At 33.9% G+C, this 23831-nt stretch overlaps 3 protein-coding genes across 7 annotated transcripts; 1 reads left to right on the forward strand and 2 right to left on the reverse strand.

The window, feature by feature from the left end:
- Positions 1-3776, forward strand: LOC132310925 (uncharacterized). 2 transcript variants are annotated; one of them, XR_009482771.1, is made up of 5 exons: positions 1-284; positions 788-1716; positions 1841-1939; positions 3412-3528; positions 3642-3776. XR_009482771.1 is itself a non-coding variant. In XM_059808720.1 (4 exons), the coding sequence occupies exons 1-3, from the start codon at positions 194-196 to the stop codon at positions 1931-1933; spliced, it is 1113 nt and encodes a 370-aa protein (XP_059664703.1). In that variant the 5' UTR covers positions 1-193; the 3' UTR covers positions 1934-1939; positions 3412-3776. The 2 variants fall into 2 exon arrangements, 1 of the variants encoding a protein (XP_059664703.1); XM_059808720.1 differs by having other exon boundaries at positions 3412-3776.
- Positions 3777-4663: 887 nt separating this feature from the next.
- LOC132310946 (membrane protein PM19L-like) lies at positions 4664-7827 on the reverse strand. 2 transcript variants are annotated; one of them, XM_059808722.1, is made up of 4 exons: positions 7779-7827; positions 5254-5473; positions 5072-5117; positions 4664-4982 (listed from the first exon to the last, which is right to left on the reverse strand). In XM_059808722.1, the coding sequence occupies exons 1-4, from the start codon at positions 7807-7809 to the stop codon at positions 4893-4895; spliced, it is 387 nt and encodes a 128-aa protein (XP_059664705.1). In that variant the 5' UTR covers positions 7810-7827; the 3' UTR covers positions 4664-4892. The 2 variants fall into 2 exon arrangements, with proteins under 2 accessions (XP_059664705.1, XP_059664704.1); XM_059808721.1 differs by lacking the exon at positions 7779-7827 and adding an exon at positions 5557-6092.
- On the reverse strand, positions 7484-19497 carry LOC132310889 (uncharacterized). Of its 3 annotated transcripts, none has more exons than XM_059808719.1 (7): positions 19392-19497; positions 17993-18236; positions 16789-16910; positions 14817-14919; positions 13350-13910; positions 12764-13101; positions 7484-7827 (listed from the first exon to the last, which is right to left on the reverse strand). In XM_059808719.1, the coding sequence occupies exons 2-7, from the start codon at positions 18150-18152 to the stop codon at positions 7819-7821; spliced, it is 1293 nt and encodes a 430-aa protein (XP_059664702.1). In that variant the 5' UTR covers positions 18153-18236; positions 19392-19497; the 3' UTR covers positions 7484-7818. The 3 variants fall into 3 exon arrangements, with proteins under 3 accessions (XP_059664702.1, XP_059664700.1, XP_059664701.1); XM_059808717.1 differs by lacking the exon at positions 7484-7827 and adding an exon at positions 11713-12235; XM_059808718.1 differs by lacking the exons at positions 7484-7827; positions 19392-19497 and adding exons at positions 11713-12235; positions 19273-19379.
- Between the last annotated feature and the right edge of the window lie 4334 nt (positions 19498-23831).

Here is a 23831-nt window from a genome sequence, read left to right on the forward strand (position 1 = left end):
TTCTAAAAATTGGATTCCCTAGCATAAGAAATCCCTTTACATTTGGCTGTCAGTCATTGCTAGTCCCGTAGTCCATTTGAAATCTACCGTCTTCACACAAGGAGTAGAGAGAGAGAGGTCTCTTTGATTTTCAGAGGGACAGGACAACCCACCATCCGCTTACCCTATACCTCCTTCCCCACAACCACCAATCATGCCATCAGGTGCCAAGAAAAGAAAAGCTGCCAAGAAAAAGCAAGGAAAAGAATCCAACAATAGTACTGACCCTGCATTTCATTCTCAAGGTACTTCCTCTTTACACTTCAATTTTCATTTTTCAAAATTTTTTTTTTTTTTTTTTTTTTTTTTTTTTTGGGTTTTCCAACAGATCCATGTGTGCCCATCATTCAATCAGTCACCCCCTTTATCTTTATGATCTTTCATGTCGATCTGTCTGTGAAAAAAGCTTGGTAGGTGTGTGGTAACATCTATTTTTTAACTTGATTTAGTTTCGAAGTACATCTCTCTCAATTATAATCTATATAAGTGTGGTCCAGATTTATATTGGAGGGGTTTACTGTCTACTGATTGTATGTATGTATGTGTGTGTGTATGCAATTGCGAAATTGGTTTGATGGTTATTTGTTAATTTGTCTTATTTTTCTTGGTTTTGTCTATGGCTACTTAGTTTATTGCTACTTTTCTAGTTCATCCTCCAATCAGTAGACACCCATCTTTGTCCCAATAATACATCTTTTGTTAATAATTCACCATATTGAACACTTGTGAATGAATCAAACTATGGTAGGTGATGATGGTGTGAAAACCCATGATGAGAACGAGAATGATGGAGGTGAGGTTAGCTCTCCAATGTCTCAGGACCACCTTAACCACCAGCATCAATTTACTGAGGGAGGGGAAGAAGAGGTTGAGAAGAGAGAAGACGCTTCATCTGCTCGATCATTTGTCTTGGAGAAAAATTCTATTGAAGGATTTGGCAATAACGGAGAGAGTATGCAGAAAGGGGCAATGGAAGAGGAGGGTGTTGTCCAGATTGATAGTAATTTAAAACCTGAGGATGAGTCTGAGGGCAAAAGCATTAGTATAGAATCGCATGATAAAGGCTCATCTACTGATGATGGGAGCTCTAGCAGTAGCAGTTCCGATGATGAGTCTCATGTCGTTGAGAAGAATGTAGTGGTGGTGGAGTCTGGAGAGTCGAAAGAGGAGAATTATTGTTCAAGTTTGGATGCTGCCTCTTTTGTTGATACAATTAAGCCAGTTGATTCTTTGTCCAAATTGGTAACTCAAATTACCGATATTCCAGTTGAGGGGGCTTATAATTTGGTTGTGGAAACTGCCCCTGTTATTGACTCGGATAAGGTTTCATTGGTTGAAGAGGTGGTTCAAGTAACTGAGAGTGCTCCGGTTGTGGATTTTGTGTCTTCTGATGTGGTTGAATCAGGGTTAAAGGAAAATGCAGAAAAAAAATTGCCTTCAGAAGACAAGAGTGCTGAGGCTTCATCAATCTATGTGGATTCAGGATCACAGAACAAAGAGGATAAAATGGTTTTAACATCAGATGAGAATGCTGCAGCAACTTCTGATGCAATGGGCTTTGCAGCACAAGAAGATGAAGATAAACTGTTGCTGTCACTTAATGCTGCCAGAGTTGAAAATGGTAATGGTGCAGAATGTATCAAAGACTCAGAGATTCCTGAATGCTCTGATAATCAAGTATGGTCCCTATTCTTTTTTTCTTTGTTTTTGGGCTTTGGAGTTGAGTTTGACTTTTGTTTACTTCACCTATGCACTGAACAAATGATGCTATATTATGCTGTTTTGTTGAAATTATTTGCAGCCTCAAGTAGCTTCAACTACACAACCGGTGCAAACAAGTTTCTGGAAGGGTTGCTGTGGATTGTTTGAGGTGTTTACAGGCTCCAATAGATAAATTCAGGTGGTGCAGCTTTTAACAGTTTCAAAATTTAATTTGATCAAGATTTCGAAGACTGAAATCCTTTTCACATTTTTATATCAGTGTAGACAGTCCCCCATTCCATTTTGTCTATGTAGACATCATTGGTCCGACAGCCTGGTCCTGTTCCCTCTATATATTTGAATGACCCCTATGAATTCTAAAATCCATTGATTAGTATTTTTATTCTTGACATTAATAAAAATAATAATAATAATTAGATTCATTCTTCCAATATTTGCTTACCAGTCAAATACTGCACCAAATTATAGGATGCATTAGCCTTTTTGTTCCTAAAATCAGATGTCTAATGGGTTGCCACCTGGACAGGCACCCAAATGTCAAAGGTTTATAAACTTCTGCATTGGGGAATTGTTCAGCCTCTGCCTATATTGGGCGCAAATCCTACCATCCTAGTTTGCTGTTTCTTGCCAAAATATTGAAGGGTTAACTTCTAAAACGTAGATCTACATAGATTTCATTTTCCTTATTTTAATTGGAAAAATAATAATTTGGAGTAAAATGAGTTGGATATAGCATTTAGAAGTCTATAAATGTGTTTGTAAAGGTTTATTTCATTATAGGGACGATGAAGGTCTAAACCTCTTTCCATTTTCTGCTTGTTTGGTCCTTGGAATTAAAGCGAGTAAGGGTTGTCATTGGAGATACGGGTGTATGATGAAGAAATTATTGATATGACCCTCCCCAAACCCTGCAATGGCGGGAGCTTTAAGCTAGCCCTTTATGGTTTGTGTTGTATCAAGGTTGAAGATGACCAGTGTCCTTTATATATATGTACGTGTGTGTGTATATAGTATGTATTTTTCTTGTTATGTTTTGGTTTTCTGCATCTTTGGGAGCACCATATTCGTCAAAAAAGTTACTTCAATAAAGGTGTAAATGAGAAGGGGGGGACTGTGTTCTAAAATACTAAAATAGTTAAAGTAGTAATGTGAGCCTGTGTGGATGCCAAGTCCTAAATGCTTAGTAACATTGAGGAATATCTTCCAAGATCCTTCCCATTATCATGACGTCTGACCATTGTTTGTAATTACCTCTCCAGCTAACTTGTTGCCATGGAATGAAAGTTCAATGCAGTTACCTCTACAGCTGACATGTTACCCATAAAATGGAAGTTCTGAAGATCTGAATCGTTTCCATAGGTATTATGGTCTTCTAGGGAATATTTTAGATCCTCTTTCTTACTCTGCAAAAGGGGTTTGATTCAATGACTTCCTAATATCTACTAGCATTGAAATTCTTCTACATTCTTACCTCCTTATGCATCTAGTTTCTACTTGATAAGTATCTTATGTGTTTATGCAAATGACTCAAAAAATGCCCTGATGCCTGTTTCCTGTATATCTGCACTTCATGTATGCAACAATGTACCAACAGTTCCTCTAGAGACTCTAAATCATGCATATCATTCTTTGTGGTTTCCTTTGATGCAGAACAAAACGTCTATGAGCTTGATTGGACCAGTGAAGTTTGCGGAACTCTAAGAAGTACATGGGTCAAAGAAGTGTGTTATAGTTCTCATCTGAAGTTTCTTTCCTGAACAATAATGGGTGAGAGGCCTGACGATAAAAACACTCACATATTCAGTAATTTTAGTGCTTCAGAAGAAAACTCAAATGTCTTTAGTTTTGTAATACTCCTTTCTTGTTATTTTTTTTTGCAGCGAGTAGTGTTTTTCTCCCTCTCTTTCTTATAAATTTTCCTTGTTTCCGTTTGTTGGCGTGTTGTATCCATATATAGCAGAAGATGCTTCCATATTAAATTGAGGAATTGCGTAATGCAGAATTTGCTTGTTCTACGGAGTGATTTAACGTCTGTTTGATTGCTTGCATGAAGCGAGTCTTCACACATTGTGAATTGCTTATTGTTGGATCCGCACTCTTTTCTCCTAATCTGTTTTCTTCTCTCATCATGAGCTTCTTTTTCTTTAAGCCTTAGTCCCTAGTTTGGAAGTAATCAATTATGTTGTGACACCAGCACCTTAAAGCCCGAGTCCCTGGTTTAGTCATTTGGTAAATTTAAGTCACAGAAAGGGATAGGACTGGGTGGTTACTTTGCTGTTTTGATGGACAGTCCCGAAATAAAATTTTGTGATATGATATACATGCATGAGTTGGTTTTTTTTTTTTTTTTTTTTTTTTGGGTATTCATCCACTAGCCTCTTTGGACTCTCAGATGATTTGCAAACTCTGGGATTGGTATTTGGCGCACCCTAGTTGTCAAAAACTAAGTCACATAAAGCGGGTGCAAGAACTAACAGGCCTGTCGATTAGCGGTACAAGGGTCTTACCTCTTAAAGGGAGGTCAGGAGTTTGAACCTCAGTGGAGGTAGTGTGTGTGAGTCTTAACTAGGAAAATAAAATAAAAAAAGCGGGCGCAAAAGCGAGAAAATTTAAGTTACCAACGGGAGCGGCACACCCGTATAGTTGGGTAAAAAACACAGCTTTTGTGTGGAATTGCATAGTAGTATTTAAATACTAATTTCCAAAACCTTCAAATTCTTCCGGGGTGACGAAAGTATCCAAAATTAATTCAATGCATTTCTCTGCTCATGCTCAAATCTCCAATATTTTTCCTGAGCAATTTTATTATTCTCCAACCTCTCTTTCTTGAGTAATAATATTTTCTTGTTATATACCACTGTATTGACTTTGTAGTGATGCAGAATCAAGAAGCAATGCAATCTTTTTGTGCAAACAAATTCAAATGCTCATTTCAATCATAATCTTCATACATCACTTCTTTTCTTTTCATTATTGTTCCTTCCTACAAATACAATTATATATATATGTATATATATATCACACGAATCATCGCAGCCAATTCCCTCTGTACAGTATGAATAGAAGAAAATAAAATGGGCAAACAAATTAAAGGCAAACCACACCAACACACAAACAATGTGCCTCAACCCTCAAATTTGACTTGATGGAGCGCCATGAATGGCAGCTATGTATAGAAACTGAGTAACCGAAAGGATAATCATGAATGCTTCCATTGTTCTCTGCAAAACAGAACAAGTATTTGTAAAATATAGCTAAATATTGTTTTCATGAAACTTATGAGAGTGTAGTAATTGCATTTTGTTCTTACCAGACGCGCGTTCCTGGTGTGCAGATCAATCTCTTTCCAGGCAAAGCTGCACAAATCATATAGCTTGTTAATTGAAAGAAAGACCATAAGAAGTGAATTCAAAATGAACAAGTTAGCTCATGACTTAGAGGAAGGTTAACTAGTGATTGATGATGAGGTCTTTGTTAAGGACAAGGACTTACCCCATAGCAAGGAGAGTGAGAGTCCATGCTATTGTGGCAGCAGAAGCAGCAGCTGGGAAGCTATCAGAGCTCCAAATACGAATGTGGTGGAATCCAGAGATGACTGATGCAACGCCAACAACACTCGCAAGCAAAGCAAATAGTACGAAGAATCCAGTTGCAGCATTCCCCATTGGGAAGTATATTGGTGAGAAGTGTGCCGGAAGATCAAATCCCGGACCTGTTATCATCTTCCTCAGCATTAGTATGTCAAGAAAATGCAGTGTTACATGTCTAGAAAGAGAGACAGAGAGAGAGATTTACCAATGATGAAACCATGATCAATAGCTTTGTTCATTGACCATCCACCAATGGCCAAAACTATGACATACATGCAGAAGTTAAGGGCCAAAAGCAGGGTTGCAACAGGTTTTAACTGAGCACTAGCCATTTGATGGACTTGGGAGTTCAGGATTTTTTAGGGCTCCTAAAATGAAATGCAGGAAAAATTGGACACAAACATGTGTTTCATTAGGTGGGTTGGTCTTATAGATGGGATTTTAAGGGTTTTGAGGTTCTTTTCTTGTAAGTCAGTCTGTTCCAAAGGGTTTTGTGGGGTTGTAAAGAGTGCTTCAAATTCAAGGCAAAGACACGAAACTTAGATTCTCTGTTGGCTCACATTTCTTAAGTATTTCTTTTTAATGCCACATTCGTTGATTAAGCTTCAGTAGTTCTTTCTAAGAGGGAACAATATATTCGTTGCCAATTGGAGAGGATGCTTACGTGTCAAACTATGTGGCAACATACTCAATCTCACCCCGCCATCTGTCATATCATGTCTAATGGGGGGATTCATAAAAAATAATAATAATAAATAAAAAATAAAAAAAATAAGAGATGAAATCTAAGTGATAATTTGTAAATAAATTTATATATATATATATATATATATATATATATATATATAAATTTTAAATGTTCAATCATAAATGAAATTTCAATTACTTGAAATTTTAATTTATTCTAAGTGACAAAGTTGCATCCTTATTGTGTTACTAAAATTACTTGACTAAATAAATGCGAAATTATTTAAGATTAACTACTGAAATGAATTGAGTTATCAAATTGCGAGTGTTTAGTATTAATACCCAATTATTAACTTAAACCATAATCATGAGAACAAATAAAAGGAGGATCCTTTTAAGAGATAATTGGTACATTCTTTTCCTATTTATAGATGCTCGTTTTTTACAAATCAAAAATGTGCCTCTATAAACTTGTTTTCTCCTTTGGAATGCATCAGGACTATTAAAGGACCTTGCCACATGAACCGACCAACATAGCCGAGTGGCTTTGCTGCCGTGTGATGCATCTGTATGAGATCTTAGTGTTTTAGTTGCGTGATGGGATAATCAAAGGCTGCAATGACCCTCCACTTTGTTGGTCAGTCTCTCTAATCAGAAAAAAGTCATTTTCTATAACTAAATTGAGCCAAGTTGAGCCCGATAAAACATTCACGTTTGGCCCAATAGATCACAGTCAGAAAGCTGCGCTCTGAGAGAAAAGGTTCGTGTCTATGCCCTACTAGAGACAATATTGTTATCGTTTTTCGTATTTTTTATTATATTTTCCATTTTTTGAACCGACTTGTTTAGTAAATAGGATTCCCAAACATTCTTTGTCATCCTGCACTACAGCACTCACCGCAACAATTAGCAACACATTTAGATGCAACACCCCGGTAACATATTATATCGTGTTCTAGTACCTTTAAATAGAGAATTTAATACATTTACATAATTATTGCATTATCGATTAAAAAATATTAACGTTACAATGTAAACACAAAAAGGCAAACAAGGACCAAAAATATGCCGGCAAGGCTCTTGATTCAATAGCATAAACTATCCCGGTCATTACAGAGAAAAATAAATAAAAGGCTACAGATCTTTTTATGTGTTATGCACGTATGAAACACTAGTATTTACCATCTTTTCTAAACTTTACTTCAAACTAGGAAACAAGTTAAATTGTAATCTGAAATGGTAATCCCTAGGAATGTTGAAATTTGATTAAACAAACATCAAGTTAAGCACACTAGTGGGAACTTCTCTCCTGCATTGTAATTTCCCATTAGAAGGTTTACAGTTCTAGGGGTAAGACTTCCTACTTTAGTTTTGATTCAAGCAGGGAATGCATCAAATGTAGAAAATTCATATAACTAAATCAATGCCATCTTACCTCCACTTGATGCAAAAAACAAAAAACCGAATATGCTTTTACTTTCTTATAAATTACATAAAAGCTGAATATGCTTTTGCTTTATGTTACAAAATTGTAATATCATTCAAGGAAGAAACAAGAGATGATTGGAGAGGATAAAAAAAAAATGACAGCGGAATATCTGCCCTCCGAATGAAGTAAAACAGGCTAAACAGCTGAAATTTGTTCAATTTTCAGGGGAGAAATATCAAAGATGCCGTTAGGCAGGTTAGTTGTTATAGAAAAATCTCAAGAAAGATTCTTAGCAACACAAAACTGCATACCTATTGTTATTGCAACTGGCAGCCAATCCATTATAGATCTTCACAAAACCTGCAGATAAGAACTCAAAAAGTTTACAACTTAATATATGAAGATAGTAACTTAGCAAAGGATGTCATGACAAGCAATCATTGTCAACTGGTTTGCACAAAACTCCACAAAACGATCATCTTTGTCTTCCTGACAACTCTAAAGTAGTCAATAATGGCAATTCAAGTTTAGCTCTCACCCTCTCTCACAAACTAGTTGTTTGCACTCTCAACATAACCTTTGAGGGGCCATTCCATTTCAGAAACAATCTTGATCCTTCAACCCACGTGTGCAGCCTGGAAAAACGATATCTAAAGGCATGCCACTGTCTCTTTGTTCCACTGGCCCATATACTGTAAAGTAGAATTCCACACCCCTAGAAACTTCTACAACTCCCGGATCAACTTTAATTTTAGTCGTATGAAACCATAATTTGGAACTGGTAACCTTCAGCAAATTTACATTCTCAGCGTGTGTACTGCCATTGCTGGTTTAGTCACTAGAGCACTTACTATATAGTGTACTGCCCCAAATCAATACATTGTCTTAGTTATGAGGAAACTCCTTTGGAATTTAAGTCATACTACTTCCATATATCTAAAATCTGTTCTAGATATATATAATTATACCCAGGCAATTCTCCTTCTGGTTTACATGAATTACTTAAAGACATACAACTGAATTTGCAGATGGCAAAGCAACAAGCATAAATATGCATAAAGACCACTTCTCTGATCAGCAGATACAATTAGTAACAAGACCACTTCTCTGATCAACAAAGACCTCACTAAAAAAAAAAAACAGTAGAAGACACTACTATTTAATGTTGGTCCTGCCTATACCCCAGGGCCTGGGAAGAGAGAAGCAAACGCAAGCCCAACCCTTGGTCCCTCAACCTTAGAAGCAGGTTCTCACACTTGGCAACACAAGCTTTTACTATTACATTATGACTCTTAGTTAAGAACATCTTCTTCTCTTCAAAATTCAAATCATAAATAAAATAAAAAAATTATCCCATGTTAGTCTCACCTATATGCTGACTGCTGGGAAGGGTGAAGTAAATCTCAAACATAACATTTGGCATTATTTTACACAAAGTGGCTGCTCGTAGATTCGGAAACCATTATCATGCCTGGCAGGAGATTTTAGCATTGCTACACAATGGACCTTTAACTAACTAAATAAATAGATCACAATAGCTCAACATAACCTAATATTGAAGTCAAAAGCACATGACATATGCCGGTATCATGAAAGAACGGTGAGGCAAGTCCAATGACGAAGATTTAATTGTGCTTGAAGGACTTTTGTTGACACCTTTGACTTTTAAGGGCAAGCATTTCTACAAGGTTGAAGCCAAGGAGATAAGCTGAGAAAAAGATGAATGGCAATCAAGTCCTAATATGTAATCTAGATAAACTTGAATAAAAATACCAGAATGACACACACTTACAGAATAGACAAAAAAAATAAAAGCTAAGGAAATAAAATATTACAGAAACTCAAGAGCTTCCATTCTTGAAACTAAAGTTGGTATTTTATTAAGTCACTCTCCCTTTGGTGCTTTGCCTACCTAAACAATACGAGGATTTTTTTATTGGAGCTTTAAATTCATTGCATTTTAAGATCAATTCTAATTTTTCTATACTTACAATTAATTATTTTGCACTTAAAGTTAGTGTTTATTAAGTCTCTCTCCCTTTGTTGCTTTGGCTATCTAAACAATATGAGGATTTCTTTATTGGAGTTTTAAGATCATTGCATTTTAAGATCAATTCTGATTTTTCTATACTTATACCTAATCAATTTGCACTTAATTTCGTTGGACGAGATTATTTTAATGTTAGTTTGGATCCAACTAGGATTTAATTAGATCAGTAACCTATTAATTTTGCTTACTTGTCTTTTGGACTTCGTTTCTATGCATCTTTTTTCAAAAATAAAGAGAAGTCTGTTTAAGTAGTTATGAGCAGATTGCTATAAATATAAGCTCTTTAAAGCCTTTTCAGCCCACAGTGCACCTTCACCATAAAGAAATGACATTGTCTGTTAGGCTAGCACAGTTCTAGACGAAAATAGGTTTACAGGTCTAGACCTGACATGTTACCTCCTCATAAAAGCTTTCTAAAAAGCAAAGCATCCTAAATATATAGTAAATATCATGATTTGTGAACTTGTGATGGAGATCCTGAGCTGCACGTACTATAGATGTAGTCTTGTAGGCGCAGAGGATGATTTAGGATTTATTTTATTTTACTTTCCTTATTTATTTAGGGTTTATGTTTCCCATTAGAGTTTATTGTTATGCCGATATATATGGGTGATTGATACATTGTGGGGCACTTTTCATGAATATTGATTAATTACAGAGATTATTATCAGTGATTTCCTTCTCCCTCTACTTCTTCTCTCTTCTTCTTCCTCTCTCTCAATCTCTCAACTGTCCTGCATCAATTTGTTAAGCAAAAAATGCTGAATTTCAGACCCTATATTCTGTCCAAACAACACCAAGGACTTCCTGCTAGTTCTCACTTCTCACCATGAAGGATTCCTCTCTTTCAGTTTTCCTCTTTCCCCTGAAGATATTCTCTCTATCGTACATATATTCAACAACATATATATACCATCTGCGTGCCCAACTTTGCCACACCCTTCAATTGTACTTCGGTAAGGAGGAAGTCACTTTTTAAACTTTCTAACTAACATTTTTCTGAGATACTATCATATAAAAATGCATTTCTACCCCGACAGACATGAAAAGAACTTTTCAAAAAAAACAATCTATCCTACCCCTATCAATAAGATATTTAACATTTTGGTATTTGAACTAAGCCTCATCAGCTTCTGAAATTAGAGAAACTCCATATAGTCAATTAGATATTGATATCATAAGACCAATATCATAATTCTTGAAGAGGGAAATATTTACACAAGTAATCAAGGATTTTTTTTTTTTTTTTGAAGGGGTAAGTAATCAGGGCTTTTCAATCATGTAAAAGATGAATAAGACATCTGCAGCCAAACAATTAACTAATATACAGTAAGAACTTCCAGAACATAAAAGTATGAAAAAATTTCCTCACTAACAACAAGGAAAGGCAATGTTACTAGATAACCTGCAAGTCTTACTGTTATAACTATAGGTGTCAATCCCAATAACCTCCACCCTCCTTACAGAAATAGAAAAGATTATAGAGGTCCATGAACACCCCAAAATCATATGAAGATCATACAAAACGTTGTACTGAACTTGAGCGAGGAGAGTTTAAATCAGCTAGGCTAATAGCCCAGTGGTATATTGGAATAACTATGGTTTTTTAGTTTCAGACTTTTTAACTTTTATAATATTTCACGACATCTTGCAACTCCTGTGTTTCCCTGAAATATCACTAGTTGCAAAAGTGTATAATTGTTTTAATTTAATATATGTTTATCTTATCCTAGCTGAGAGAGGTTATGTCCTAATTTTCCTCAAGTTCTCATCTGTTTATGAAATCCTTTCAAATTCCTAAACTGTTTATTGACTCTTGAAAATCAACAAGTATATAAAATGCTATCCCTCCCATGTCATGTTTCATAAATTGACTTGCACAAAAAAAATAATAATAATAATAATAAAAAGAAACAAAAACAAAACAAAACAAAGCCCCAACTTACTGGTCTGCTAATCACGGTTTCTGAAAAACAAAAATCCATATCCTATTTAATGAACATAAACAATTGAAGGATGATAGTACCAATTAAGCATATTGTAATGCAAAGACTAAATCATTTCCAATTGTTGAGTCCCTAAATTTAGATTTCTTCAAGATTTTTTGGCGTTTGGCATCCTTTTACCATTAGCCATAGGAATAGTAAAGAGCACTCAAAAGACAAAATATGATTGCAAATTGGGACCAACTAGTATTTGTGGAAAAAAGAGTAAAAATTTATTTCACAATATAATAATTCATATGCACAATATTGTGCATATATTAGCACAACTGTAGAGAAAATAGAGACATTCTTGGCAACTACCCTCTTCCAAAAATTAGATTGAACATTTGGCAATATTGCTGAAAGAGAAAGAAACGCAAAAGGAAAGAACACCAAAAGTTGACAAGACTATGTGACTAAAAATTTTATTGCAAAAACCATCCTATCATGATACAAAGAGATCAAAGAGGAATGGATATTGAGCATCCAAATTGGACGACAATTTTTGCTTAAATGAGATGACAGGGATAAGGAGCTGTTAAATTGAGCTAATAAAGAGAGAACAAGGGGGCACTTATTCCTTGTTACCGAATCTCTTCGCAATAATAGGACGGACATCATCAGCATCTACTAAGGTTTCTAGGAAAGGAAGTAATGAACATAATGCAGAGTCTGATGGGTCATCAAACCAACTCTTGATAGGAATCCCATTATTTATTTGCAACTGGAAAACCTGCAATCATAAAAAAAAAAATTCTCAATATTCAGGATCTTTTCTAACAGAGACATGGACTTCTTTCTCATTTTCTTCATTCTTCTTTTTCTGTTCTCCTTTTTCCCTTAGGCATATAGACAATATTTCAAATGTTACTGTTAACCTACTGGAGGAATTAATATCTTTGTTTACTCTCTAAAAAGGAAATGGAAAATATTACTCTCAAATTTGATCCAAATGAAAAGTTACTCATGACTTTTACTCAGTAAAACCCAAAAGAAGTAATAGTTTTTTACGAGTGGATCATCCAAACCCCTCGTTGTTCCTAAATTTCTAGCAACAAGGACTGGTCCAAATTAACATATAAGTTAGTAGTCCAACTTAATTTGATCTTACACATACATCTTCATCACAAAAAGAATAAAACAGGATTATGACTATTTAGAACATGACCGATGAAGGAAGTTAAGGATAAAAGGAAAAATATGTTTTAAAAATAGTGAAGCTAGCAAAGGACAGAACCATCAAAATGGGCAGGTACTGCACCTGTGGGGAGTTATCAATTATGGCAACTTTCGCAAGATTGACACCTAAAACTGTCAAGTCCTTAATGTAATTTCCATCCGAGAAAATGCATGATTCACGATAAGCTCGACGTGAAATAAGTTTTCCATCTGGATCCAGTATATCCAGAAGTTGCTCTGCATAGATGCTTTGACTTGCTGTGAAAATCACGATTTCAAACATCTCTGCAACTCTCTCCAGGAATGTCAGGAGATAAGGCCTCTGTTTCACATAAACAGTGTGCTCATTCATGTTGAATAAAACAGGAAAGGTAAAGTCTGCATCCTCACTATGTTCTAACGTAGAGTGTACCAGTGTTTCTGCACAAATGAAAGCCAATGTAACCAAATTTCAATACCAAGAATAACTCAAAATATTTTTTTAAATGATAACTTTAAATAAATAAAAACCATTCTTGAAAGACGATGCAAAGCATAGAACCCACATATTTCGAAGTAAAAATCACCCGACGTATATAGAAATTTAATAATAAAAAATTAGATCAATAAATGAAATTTTTCTCAAGATTTTTAGTAAGCATATACTCAGGAGCACAAATTTTTCTTACCATCCAAATCAAGTACTAGAGTGATAGGTTTGCTTTTCAGTTTTTCCTTTGGTAATTTGGTGGGGCAAACTATTGTTGTCACATCTGGTAGCTCTGGTGGATTTCTGATAAACATGTGTGGATCAAAGAACTCTGCTTGATCTGAATCAGGGCAGGGATTATGATCAGATTCCTGGTTGCAGGATCTCATCTGATGAATTGCTAGATATAAGCTTGAATCATCTGAAGCAATGGTGGCTTCTTCACATGTTCTGCCATCATGGCTATTTCTTATTACCATAGTATCCTCAAGGGAAGGCAATATCATGTATTCTTCAGTCAAATCAAGTAACATACTAGGTTCATCACATCTGTAATCAGGAAAAGTAGTCTCTGTGATATCATCATACATCAAGTTGCCTTCATTGGGTAAGCCAGCAACAATCATGTCAGATATGTCGAGGTCTGGTACATTCCAAGTTAGATATTCACATGAATTTCTTCCATTTTCATCACTATCTTCAGCTCCTAGCCATGGCAAATCAAAATCTCTGTTGCTTCCTATAGTGGCATGAGAGACACCTATGAAACAAATTAATAAAAGTGAGATGAGAGACATGTAGGAATATAATAATGTCACTTCACTTCTAGTTTGTCTAATTCAAAACTGAACATGGAACTTTGATTTCATGTTGTTTTTCTATAGAAGTGAATAAATTCCCAAAAATAAGATTGGAACCTAATTTCAAAAAGAGAAAACAAATTCAAACCACTACATCCATGTCATTTGACACTTCCTGTAGATAAACATTGACTATCACCTAAGCCTTATGTGCAGAAATTTGATTCCAATCCCCCCTAAGAATTCTCAATGCATCACAGCAGAATTGGCAGTATAGCTTTATGGTAAGTCAATATAGTAAAGAAGCTTGGAATGGGTATCATATATAAATACGACATTAAAAACTTACGCATTGTGTATTTCATGAATTAGATTATATAAAAACTTTTTGGCATCGTTTATTAGGGAAAAAAATAGATTGAACATGATGCTTTTTTCTCTCTTTCCTTCTTCCTTATTTCTAAATTTAATTATTTGTTGAACAATGATACTGTAAATTTACTCTGATTAAACCAAGCTCTCCAGAATATGTGTGCACGCGCGTGACCGTTAGTGCAGTGAAAATTGAGTTACAAAGAGCTTAAGGTGTGTTTGGAAATGTTTTCAATGGTACCAAAAGAACTTAAAGAAGACAAATAATTGTGGCAGTATGTTCTGAAGATTTCTACACAGACGGACCGTAGTCTAGAACCATAAAAAGTAGCTATCTGGAATTTCACTCCAACATCCTGCTTGGGAAGAAACGAACAACAGGCAACAAACTTTCAACGGTTTTCATCATTTTTATTTCAAATCTTACAGGCATTTTGAATACCAATCTTTAAATTATTTCAATAGGATTCAACCAGCAACAATTAAGGCCATACCTGTGTCACTGTAAACATTTCGTTCACTGGGAACTTCAATAGACTCCAGAATAGGAGAGAAAATTGTCTGCAAGTTTGATGGGCAGATGGCTGTTGTGGATCCCTGCAATCAATTGAACCATCATGGCTAAATTACCTCAATAGTAGATCTAAGGATTACAGTATCAGAGTTTTTCAGATATATTACGCAAAATGAGAACATCTGAAGGAAGCAAATAAAATCTAAGACACTTGGGGGGGGGGGGGGATTAAGTGAACAGACAACAAAGGAAAGATCATTTGGGTGTATTTCATTTAGTTATATGGGCAATTTATCTACAAACCAATTGGCGATGTACATTTATAAAAAACAAAAACAAAAATCATGCAACGATCTTCCTTTCCTTTGATAGATAAAAAATAAAAACCACTTTAATGGCATCATTACGAGATCTTAGATCCTTAAAAGGAGGCAGACAAGAAAAGGCTCTCTTTATGCCAATTACCGAGTGAAACACGACAAGGAGGATAAGGTTTGTGAGGGTAAGGTAAACCATAAACATGGAAGATTCTGACTACATGGGCTAATAAGTATCATATACATTTAAAATTTCAAAGTTACATCTGCAATTGTTTATACATGAAAGATAGCTTGCAAATTGTATGTTTGGTATTTCATTGGAAACAAAACAATGGACCTTACTAAGGGAAGTGAAATTGCATTAAATACACAACTAGAACTGACCAACCAAAATTGATTGCAGGATCTAAAAGTGGTCAATATGGGATTCACCAGATTCACATACTTGCTCACGTATGAAATCTATGGATCGACACACAAAATGATACAAAATTGCCATCAGTAAGTGCACTAACTGATCAATCATCATCCGGAGTTGCCAATTTAAGATGAATTTTTACCATTGGCAGGATGAACAAAATTGCAGTGGGGTAGCAGCAAATAAGAAAAATTTTGAATGCAAAAATGGCCCCAAAATCTTCCACGAACATGTATAAAATGAATAGCTATATGCCAAACATCTCAAGTGGGCCATATTTCCATTGTAACACTTCTAGCCTTTCCCAAGCTATTTTTTTTGCCCAAATTGCACAAATAAAAAACTATGCCAAGCTATTTTTTGCACAAATGGAACACTATTGCCATTTGAAACAATTTAGAATTCACATAACTGCCAGTGGGTTAGCACTTTCTCTGAAACCAGTAAAGTATGTTATTAAGCAGGGTAAAGTGAAGCTAGAGAATTTCTGAAAAAACTTGAGAATTTCTTAGACTACTTTTCAAACATAATATCACATCTAAAAGAACAAAGGAATAAAGTCATTTGGAAAGCATACAACTGCAGTTACAAATCAATAAAAGACTAAATCTGACATATGGAGGTTAATAGATATCATAATATTTGTAAAATAAGTACATAACAGATCAGAACAATAAATGTATCTATATAGAAGATATTATTAGAGCCTCTAAATTATATAAAAAAGAAACCACAATAAATGCAATAAAAATGAAGAATATTAAATAACAATAATAATATACATGAATGGATAATTATAGAATATGTAGCATGGGTACCTTGATGATCTCAACATTTTATACATTTACTACTGAAGCATTAAAGAATAAACTACCAAAAATTTGGGCAATTAATTATTCTTTTTTCTGTTTTCCTTCTTTTCAGCTTAAAGAAAAACACAGAGAAGCACAGCACGGAATATATTTCTCAAAGGCTAGATAACATGGATTAGATTTAAGGTAGATTCCAAGCAAGAACTTCATGCAAATATTTTAGTGCACATGGAAATTTTCTATCATTCAACGTACCAGCACAAAAATGACATTAAAATAAAATAAAATAAAATAAATCTGAAGTAAATACCACAAAACCCAAATAAAATGGAAAAGAATGTTTTTCTGTAATTAGATAACCAAACATTTACAACAGTTGAGCCTTTACAATTAACAGCTTACCATTCTCCCCATAGTTGCAGAATCAACTAAAGGTGATAACTGCTCCGGCACCTGAAGATTTTCATCATCGAGCAATTCATGGTGGTCAATTGCTTCATCACCTCCGATGTCCAAAGCATGTACTATATTGTATAAAGAAACTAAAAAATATAAGTATGGCAATTAAAAGAAGAAAAAAAAAAAAAAAAAATCACATGAAAAGTATTTTTTCCATCGCCCACATGAAAAATGTAAAAATAAATACATAAAAAAGATAACCAGCTAACTATAAAACTGACGAAATCTGAAAGAGAACATATCCATGCAAATGATACTTAGATATATTGCCTCTCAACATTTTCTGATGACCACAATTTTAAATATCATATACATATGGTGTAATCAACGACGGTGGATCATGTCCACCACAATTAAAATACCGTCATGATCCATATGGCAACCAACGACAGTGGTCTTCTATTATACTTGGAAACCTAACTGGTCTCTGAATACCATTATGAGATTATGAATCATGGTGTCTTCCTGCCGACCAACGACGGTGGTCTTCTATTATACTTGGAAACCTAATTGGTCTCTGAATACCATATGAGATAATGGATCATGGTGTCTTCCTGTCGACCAAAGACGGTGGTCTTCTATTATACTTGGAACCCTCGCTCGAAGGTAATAATAATCAAGTTTAACCTTGATGATTATTAACACAGTAATTTAGCAAGCTAGGTATTGGAGATATTTATAGGGAAGCTGAAGTAAATACATTTAATTTAGTCTGAGAAAAGGCAGGAACCATAGACTCATAAATTTAGGTAATAAATGCAATTTACAAAAATAAATTAAGATATGAAAAAACAATAATCTTCAGCCTTTATTTTTCATAAATTTGAGCTGTAGTTGTATAATGTTTCAAGCAGTGATTACTAAATTTTCTAAAGTGGAGAATCTGGAGATAAAAAGATATTAAACCGATTAAGATGATTCGGCTGTGTGGAATGGAAACCAATAACTGAATCGGTGAGGAGAAGTAAGATGCTCCACATTTAGGGTGATACTAACAGAAAGGGGAATAAATTAAACGACAATATGAGAGAGGGAACAAATAAAAAAAAAAAACAGAAACAAAAACAAAAACAAAAAACGTCACCCGTATTGCAAAAAACAAGAAAGATCTCTTCCTCTAAAAAATTTGCTAAGTTCAGTTCCCTACCATCCTGACAATTCTGAACACTAGTCTCAAATTCTGCTGCTTGCTGAGAAATCCTGAAATGATTTTTGGATATCATACTCGATTTTTGGCATACATGGAGACCCTTTCTTTCTCTTAAACAGCCCGTGGTTGACTTGGTCTTCATTTTAATTGATGGCATTTGATCTGTACTTGTGATATGCACCAGAATCTTGATTTAAGAACATTAACGGGAAACAAAATGCCACTTAATTAATCAAATGAGCTGCAAGAAATTGTCAGAGAAATAACTAGGATAAGAAACAGAGATATCAGAACAGTCGAATATGTAAAGGAAGATGCATTCATCAGCAGTCATAATTCATAAATTGTATAGAAATAGTATTCAAATGTACATGTATCTATGTGAATACAAACACACAAACAGGTAAATATGTAAGAGAGATACTAGAATCACTACCATTCATGCATATACCTAAGTCCGGATAAGATCAGACAATGTACCTTCAATATATATGAGCAAAATTCATGTCCACCTTAATTCTCACTAGGGCATCAAATGAACTGAGCTGTTCATGAACAGCTTGGGATCAGTTCATTTAAAACTCGGCTCGATCTTGTTTTTTTTAGCTTATTTAGTAAACAAGCCGACTTTGAACAGGCTCATGAACACTAAAATCAGGTAGGCCCGTATGTCTTCCATGAACAAGTTCATAAACATAGGCTTGTTCATACTTCTATAGGTTCATCATAAAACATACGTTCATAAAGGTTGGCCTTTTCTATTAAACAAGACAAGCTGAAACCGAGCTTTTCAAAATAATTATGTGCGGAGCCCGAGCTCAACTTTTCAAGCTTGCCAAAATCCCGAGCTGAGCTCGACATGGTCGGGATGAAATCAAAAAAGAGGGAAAAAAGGGAAAGAAAAGCGCAAAACTTTTGCAGTAATAAGAAATCACACGCCCTCTATTTAAATGGTGTGTATATATACCCACTCGTGTATATATAAGAATCCCAGAAAAAAAACCTGATAAAACCAAGAAAAAGAAAACGAAAGACCTAGAAAACAGCAAACGATCTTCATAGACAGTTGAGAGATATCAAAGAGAGAAAAAAAAATTAAAGAGCAACAATAATATTTCAACTGAAGTCAACCCAGGTGATTGAAAACAACAAGAGTAACAACATTCATAAAGCTCACGAGAATTCACAAACATCAAATCAGAATTTAACCAATCTACCAACATAAACCCTAGAAAAAAGAACAAACGTGAAACTGGCAGTTCGTACAGTTGAATTACCAGTTGTAAAGTTGATACGCATATACACACACATCGAAACACACAGAAAATCAACATATTAAGCTGATTGAGGTATGAAATACAGTGAATTTCAGACAAACGTAAACATTAATTCATACCCGTGTAGCAACAATCTCTCTCTATCTCTGTCCCAATACGCGCTTTCTCTCTCTAAAAGTCTCTGTTTCCATATTTTCTCTCTCTAATCAGGCCCCTTATAACTTCGACGAGGGAACGGTCACGAGGGAATCATTAGAGGCGAACTTAAGAAAGATGAGATGGACGGCTGTGATCGGACCTTCGAATTTTGGGTTCCACCAATAGAAGTTTGCCACGTCAACTGTAGTCCACCCAGATCAGCATGACGTATTGACACGTGTTTCGCGGAAAGAGATGAGTTGTCAAAGGTACGCGACTAGTCCACGGCGCTTCGTAGCACGTGTACGACACATCCCTCAATTGAGGGCTGCTGAATATGAATTTGGATCTTCTCCTCCCGGGCCCTACAAGAAAATCCTTATTCGGCTCACACACCACAGCGGACCATCCGTATGAGCTTGTGCTCTTTTGGTATGCATACATCATGCAGCCCAACACAACACTTGCGCAAGAATTAAAACCATTGTACACTAAAACAATGGGACATTCTTTCCATCGTAGTCGTGCGAACAAGGTTCACACCAATGAGTTAGGGTGGGCTACTTGGGTTCGTAAGTCATAATCGTATCGTGTGTTATCGATACAAGGGTATTATATTAAATAAGTAAATTCAAACTCAACCCATTTAATAATCGTATCAAGAACCCTCAACACTAACCCAATCCGTTTATTAAACAGGTAAAGGTGTTAACACGTTCAATGACCTGTTTATCAAAGCGAGACATTTAATATTTAATCAAACACAAAATAATATAAAAAATTTAAAATAAGAAGAAAAATCATAAGTCATATACAAGGTTTATATTGAAATGACTTAACTATCCATAATAATTGGGTTTAAATAAATAATATATTACTTAGGTAATATTTATGATAACATGTTGAGTTAAATGGATCATAAATGGGTTACATGGGTTGAACCCCTCAATCCTAACCCAACACGGTTAAGTAAATGGGGTTAATCGTGTAGATTCTTGTAGACCCAAACCCGTTTCTGTCAAATTCAAACCCTTTTAACTCGTATCGTGTTGTAATTTGTCACTCCAACCATAAGGTAATCTACACTACACTCGGGTTGATTGAATATATACAATCTTTTAATTTTTTACTATTTTTTATATATTTATTTAGAACTCGTTTGACGTTACTTTTATCAGTAGAGTTGTTATAAAAGTACTACAATTTTAAATTTGTTTGTTAATATTATTATTTAAAACACTTTTATTACTAATTTTATTACAGTAATAAACGAGTTCATTATCCTAATGTAATTTCATCATGAGGCTGAAAATTTTTCTTAACTCAATAGTTCGAAAGCACTCTTAAACGGTTAAAGATGCACTTATAGAAAATTTCTAACAAATAAATCTGGAGATACTACCAATGTCTTTGAAAATTCTAAGCTAGAATTTCTTAAGTAGATGTAATACACACCAAAATTTAGAATCGATAATATTATAAGCTTAGTGTTGAAAGTGTGAAATTGGGTACATATATATATACACATATATAATGTATTATGATATACAAAGTGATGGTAATAGAGCCGCATTTTATTTACTTAAACTTCTTAGTATTTTATTTACTTGAACGTTTTTTTTTACCCCGGATGCACTTAAAATAATAATGACAAATGAGGGATTATATTGTCCAAAAACGTGAGATACTAACCTCTACCCAGAACCCAATTAAAAAGTTTCAATTTCCAGCTTCATCGTTATGCGCTTTTTTCATTAAACTTCTACGTCCTAAAAACACGTTTTTTATTCACCTAACACCACAAAACGCTATTTTTTAAAATTCAACATGCGTTTGGATACTGTAAACTTAATCCCAAACCAGCCTTATTAGGTGATTCTCTTCGCACCATAGGGGCTTGAACCTCGTTAAAACTCTCTGCCCTAAAAATATATGTACATGGAAATTTGTTTATATGGAACTAATTTGGTTTTTTTTTTTTTTTTTAATGGAAAAAATTTTCAATCTTATAAGAGGTTGTAAAATAGACTTTGAACATGTTAATTCATCAACAAAATCAAACATATAGACTTTGAACATGTTAATTCATCCACAAAATCAAACATACCATTTGGACTGTGATACTTTTGCGTAACGAATGGATACTTGTTCATTTACCCAAAAGTTTAAATTATTGGATAGTGTTACATACTCATTCATTTTATACACATTTCACTTTTCATCCTGATTCGATAGGGGATAAGCAGTGACGTAGCCACATAGGGACAAGTGGAGGCAATTGCCCCCACTGAACTTTTAATTTTTTTAAATTTTATACGAAGAGATTTTTATATTTGTATAATTGGCCCTTCTAAAATTTGACAGTGCACGTGTATATACTATATATATTTACATGTATATATATATACATATACATATATATATATATATACATATACATATATATATATATATATATACATATATATATATAATCCTGACACAATTATAAATATATATAATATATCTATCAAATTATATTCTTTCCCACTTTTCCAAATATATATATATATATATATATATATATATATATATATATATTTCAACAAGATATTCTATCACACCTTTGACTTTACCACAAACAAATGGATTGTTTCCATTATATTTTCAGTCTCTAACATTTTCTACAATCCAAACAAAACAAAATGAGCAATTATTTACCAGCTGCAGTGCGGCAGGTAGGTAATATGATATTTTATCAATGTTCCAACTCGCAACGCCCTCTATGATACCCCCTAATTTCGGAACACGGATTGATCAAATCCGCGCACAAAACCAGGGAATATCAAAGCAATTAAAGTATTTCAAACAAGCACAGAGTACAAATGAAATAAAAATAAATAAATAATACGCTGAACAAAACTAATAAACAAAAATTTCCATTAATAACTCTGGAATGGTTACAACTCGGGAATCTCGTAACTCAAGGACCCCTTAACCAAAATCCACTATTCATAAATCCGTTACTAATTGCTGAAATAATAATATCCTACTTTGAAATAAAAGAGAAAGAATAGATAAGTCCTCCAGCTGCGGATCCTCAACCTTGAGACTTGAACTTCTAATAACTTAAAAAATAAATCGTGGGTTTAACTCTACGAGCAAGCTCTTTCTACCAGACCTCTGAAAACCAATAAATAGATCATCTCTACCAAAATCATCCCAAATAAAGCTTTAACTTTAATAAACGAGGCTACTAATACATATAACTACTTATATATAATACAATAATCCTATCTATTAATAAGTTCATTTAAAGTGTTAAAACCATTCACCAACGATTAATTATTAATTATTCCTAGACCAAATCCATCATTTATAATTTTCTTATAAAATAAACTCCACTTACCTTAATTCCATCCCAAATAGTAATTTAACCATTTAAGCAATAAATCACAATTAAAGGAATAATCCAAAATTTAAGCTTTGACAAATCATTCATATCTCCACCAATATTATTTATCAATATATATAAAATAATACATTGACATGTAACCACTAGATTATTATAATTTAAAAATATCTAATCTTAATCCAACTTATACATGCCGTATCCATAGATGAATTTTAATCATCTAATACACATAGCAATTTAATTATGTTATAACAATTTAACCATGCCATTATAAATATATTTATTTATATATTGACAATTCAACCATGCCTCCTCAAGTATATATTTATAATTTTAATTGGCAATTCATCCATATTTTCCATGTATGTATTTTATCCATACAAATAATAAGGCAATATATTTAAGCCTTTGGCAACTCATCCATGCCTACAATTCAACCATGTACCAACGTTAAACTTAATTAATGAGCTAAATCATACGTATACATCTTATGCATATAATAAGCATATCATTAATTAATAACCAACCTATCCAGATATACCAAGTAAGATTAATACAATTAATCATCTTATATGACATACATATACATATGCATATAATTAACATATCATTAATTAATAACCAACCTATCCAGATATACCAAGTAAAACTAATACAATTAATCATCTTAAATGACATACATTTACACATATATTATAAAATATACATGTGTCATAATATATATATATATATATATATATATATACATATACATATGTATATATATATAAATACTTCATTCCATCCTAATTGCAAGTTAAATAAACCATATATATATATATATATATATATATATATATATATTCATTTCCTTCCGTAATAAATCATTAATTTATTATATTTACACCAACTAAAGGCTACTAAATATTTTAGTAACACTCTATAATTTTTAGAAAAACAAGAACACCTCCTCTAAGGATTGATTTTGTAACGACCCTAACTGATGCCAAAATTTTTTTTAAAAAAAATCGGCATAACCTCCCCTAAA

This window comes from Cornus florida, unplaced genomic scaffold (genome assembly GCF_030987335.1).
Source record: "Cornus florida cultivar Cherokee Brave unplaced genomic scaffold, ASM3098733v1 CherokeeBrave_3.0.0_Hap2_Chr01, whole genome shotgun sequence".
NCBI lineage: Eukaryota > Viridiplantae > Streptophyta > Magnoliopsida > Cornales > Cornaceae > Cornus > Cornus florida.

What these genes read in the sequence shown, in the direction of transcription:
- LOC132310925 (XM_059808720.1), top strand. Translation starts at nt 194, where the DNA reads ATGCCATCAGGTGCCAAGAAAAGAAAAGCTGCCAAGAAAAAGCAAGGA. An exon ending in CCCTGCATTTCATTCTCAAG is followed by an intron (nt 285 to 787) that starts GTACTTCCTCTT and finishes AAACTATGGTAG; the next exon opens with GTGATGATGGTGTGAAAACC. An exon ending in CTGAATGCTCTGATAATCAA is followed by an intron (nt 1,717 to 1,840) that starts GTATGGTCCCTA and finishes AATTATTTGCAG; the next exon opens with CCTCAAGTAGCTTCAACTAC.
- LOC132310946 (XM_059808721.1), bottom strand. Translation starts at nt 5,683, where the DNA reads ATGGCTAGTGCTCAGTTAAAACCTGTTGCAACCCTGCTTTTGGCCCTT. An exon ending in CTCACTCTCCTTGCTATGGG is followed by an intron (nt 5,118 to 5,253) that starts GTAAGTCCTTGT and finishes TGATTTGTGCAG; the next exon opens with CTTTGCCTGGAAAGAGATTG. An exon ending in ACACCAGGAACGCGCGTCTG is followed by an intron (nt 4,983 to 5,071) that starts GTAAGAACAAAA and finishes TCTGTTTTGCAG; the next exon opens with AGAACAATGGAAGCATTCAT.
- LOC132310889 (XM_059808717.1), bottom strand. Translation starts at nt 18,152, where the DNA reads ATGCCATCAATTAAAATGAAGACCAAGTCAACCACGGGCTGTTTAAGA. An exon ending in CTGCAACTATGGGGAGAATG is followed by an intron (nt 14,920 to 16,788) that starts GTAAGCTGTTAA and finishes AATTGATTGCAG; the next exon opens with GGATCCACAACAGCCATCTG. An exon ending in TAATTGATAACTCCCCACAG is followed by an intron (nt 12,236 to 12,763) that starts GTGCAGTACCTG and finishes TTATGATTGCAG; the next exon opens with GTTTTCCAGTTGCAAATAAA.